General features: G+C 68.1%; 1 protein-coding gene across 1 annotated transcript; it reads left to right on the forward strand.

The window, feature by feature from the left end:
* Positions 1-6: 6 nt before the first annotated feature.
* On the forward strand, positions 7-1,079 carry LOC117800059 (olfactory marker protein; the record flags this gene model as incomplete). The annotated part of the gene is made up of 1 exon (XM_034652585.1): positions 7-1,079. A coding segment is annotated over exon 1 (345 nt), but the record flags the coding sequence as incomplete, so codon positions are not given.
* Positions 1,080-1,085: the final 6 nt, after the last annotated feature.

Raw genomic sequence — 1,085 nt, forward strand, 5'->3', positions numbered from 1 at the left:
GGGACCAGCAGCCTCAGCACCCCCTGGGAGGCCGGTAGAAGTGCAGATTCCTAGGCTTCATCAGCCCTATTGAATCAGAATCGCTGGGGGTGGAGCCCAGCCGTCGTGTCCCGAGTCCTGCAGGGATTCTGATGGCGTCTAAAGTTTGCGAGGAGGGGTTTAGGGGAGAGATGCTGGCAGTGGGCAGTGGGGCTGGGCGGGAGGGTTCCCAGGGTCCTTGGGAGGCGGAATCGAAGGCCTTGGCCGTTGAGTGTGGAGGGGTGAGGGTGAGGCTGAGATGAGGGGGAGGTGGCTGCAGGCTTCGGCTGCGGTGGCTGCCAACCTCCAATCAGCAGGCCCCTCCGTTCCTTGTCCCCCCTACCCTCGCACCAGTGGGTCTTCCAGCCCCTCCCGTGAGCACCTGCTCCCCACCTCCCTCCCCTCCTTACTGCCCCACGCAGCCTCCCTTCTTCACAAACAAGCCGTCAGGTAGTTAGGGCGGTTTCCACAGCAATTGACATCAGCAGTCTGGTCCCCGGGGAGCCCGGCACCCTCCTGCCCGCGGGCAGCGCCTCCCTCACCGCCTCTTGGAGGAGGAGAAGCGGAGGCATTGGGGGCCTCCCACGCCCATTTTGAGGACCGGCCCGGAGGGGAGGGGCCGGGAGGGCCGGAGGTAGGCGGGGCGTCCTCGGGCCCGTGGCCCCGGCGGCCTGGCAGTCGGGCTCCTGGGCAGCGGCGGGGCGGCAGCAGCACGCATGGCAGAGGACGCGCCGAAGCAGCCGCAGCTCAGCATGCCGCTGGTCCTCGACCACGACCTGACCAGGCAGATGCGGCTGCGCGTGGAGAGCCTGAAGCAGCGCGGCGAGAAGCGCCAGGACGGCGAGAAGCTGCTGCGGCCGGCCGAGGCCGTGTACCGCCTGGACTTCGTCCAGCAGGACAGGCTGCAGTTCGAGCGCTGGGACGTGGTGCTGGACAAGCCGGGCAAGGTCACCATCACGGGCACCTCCCAGAACTGGACGCCCGACCTCACCAACCTCATGACCCGCCAGCTGCTGGACCCCGCTGCCATCTTCTGGCGCAAGGAGGACGGGGACGCCGACGCCGTG

Source organism: Ailuropoda melanoleuca, unplaced genomic scaffold (assembly GCF_002007445.2).
Source record: "Ailuropoda melanoleuca isolate Jingjing unplaced genomic scaffold, ASM200744v2 unplaced-scaffold62904, whole genome shotgun sequence".
Taxonomy (NCBI): Eukaryota; Metazoa; Chordata; class Mammalia; order Carnivora; family Ursidae; genus Ailuropoda; species Ailuropoda melanoleuca.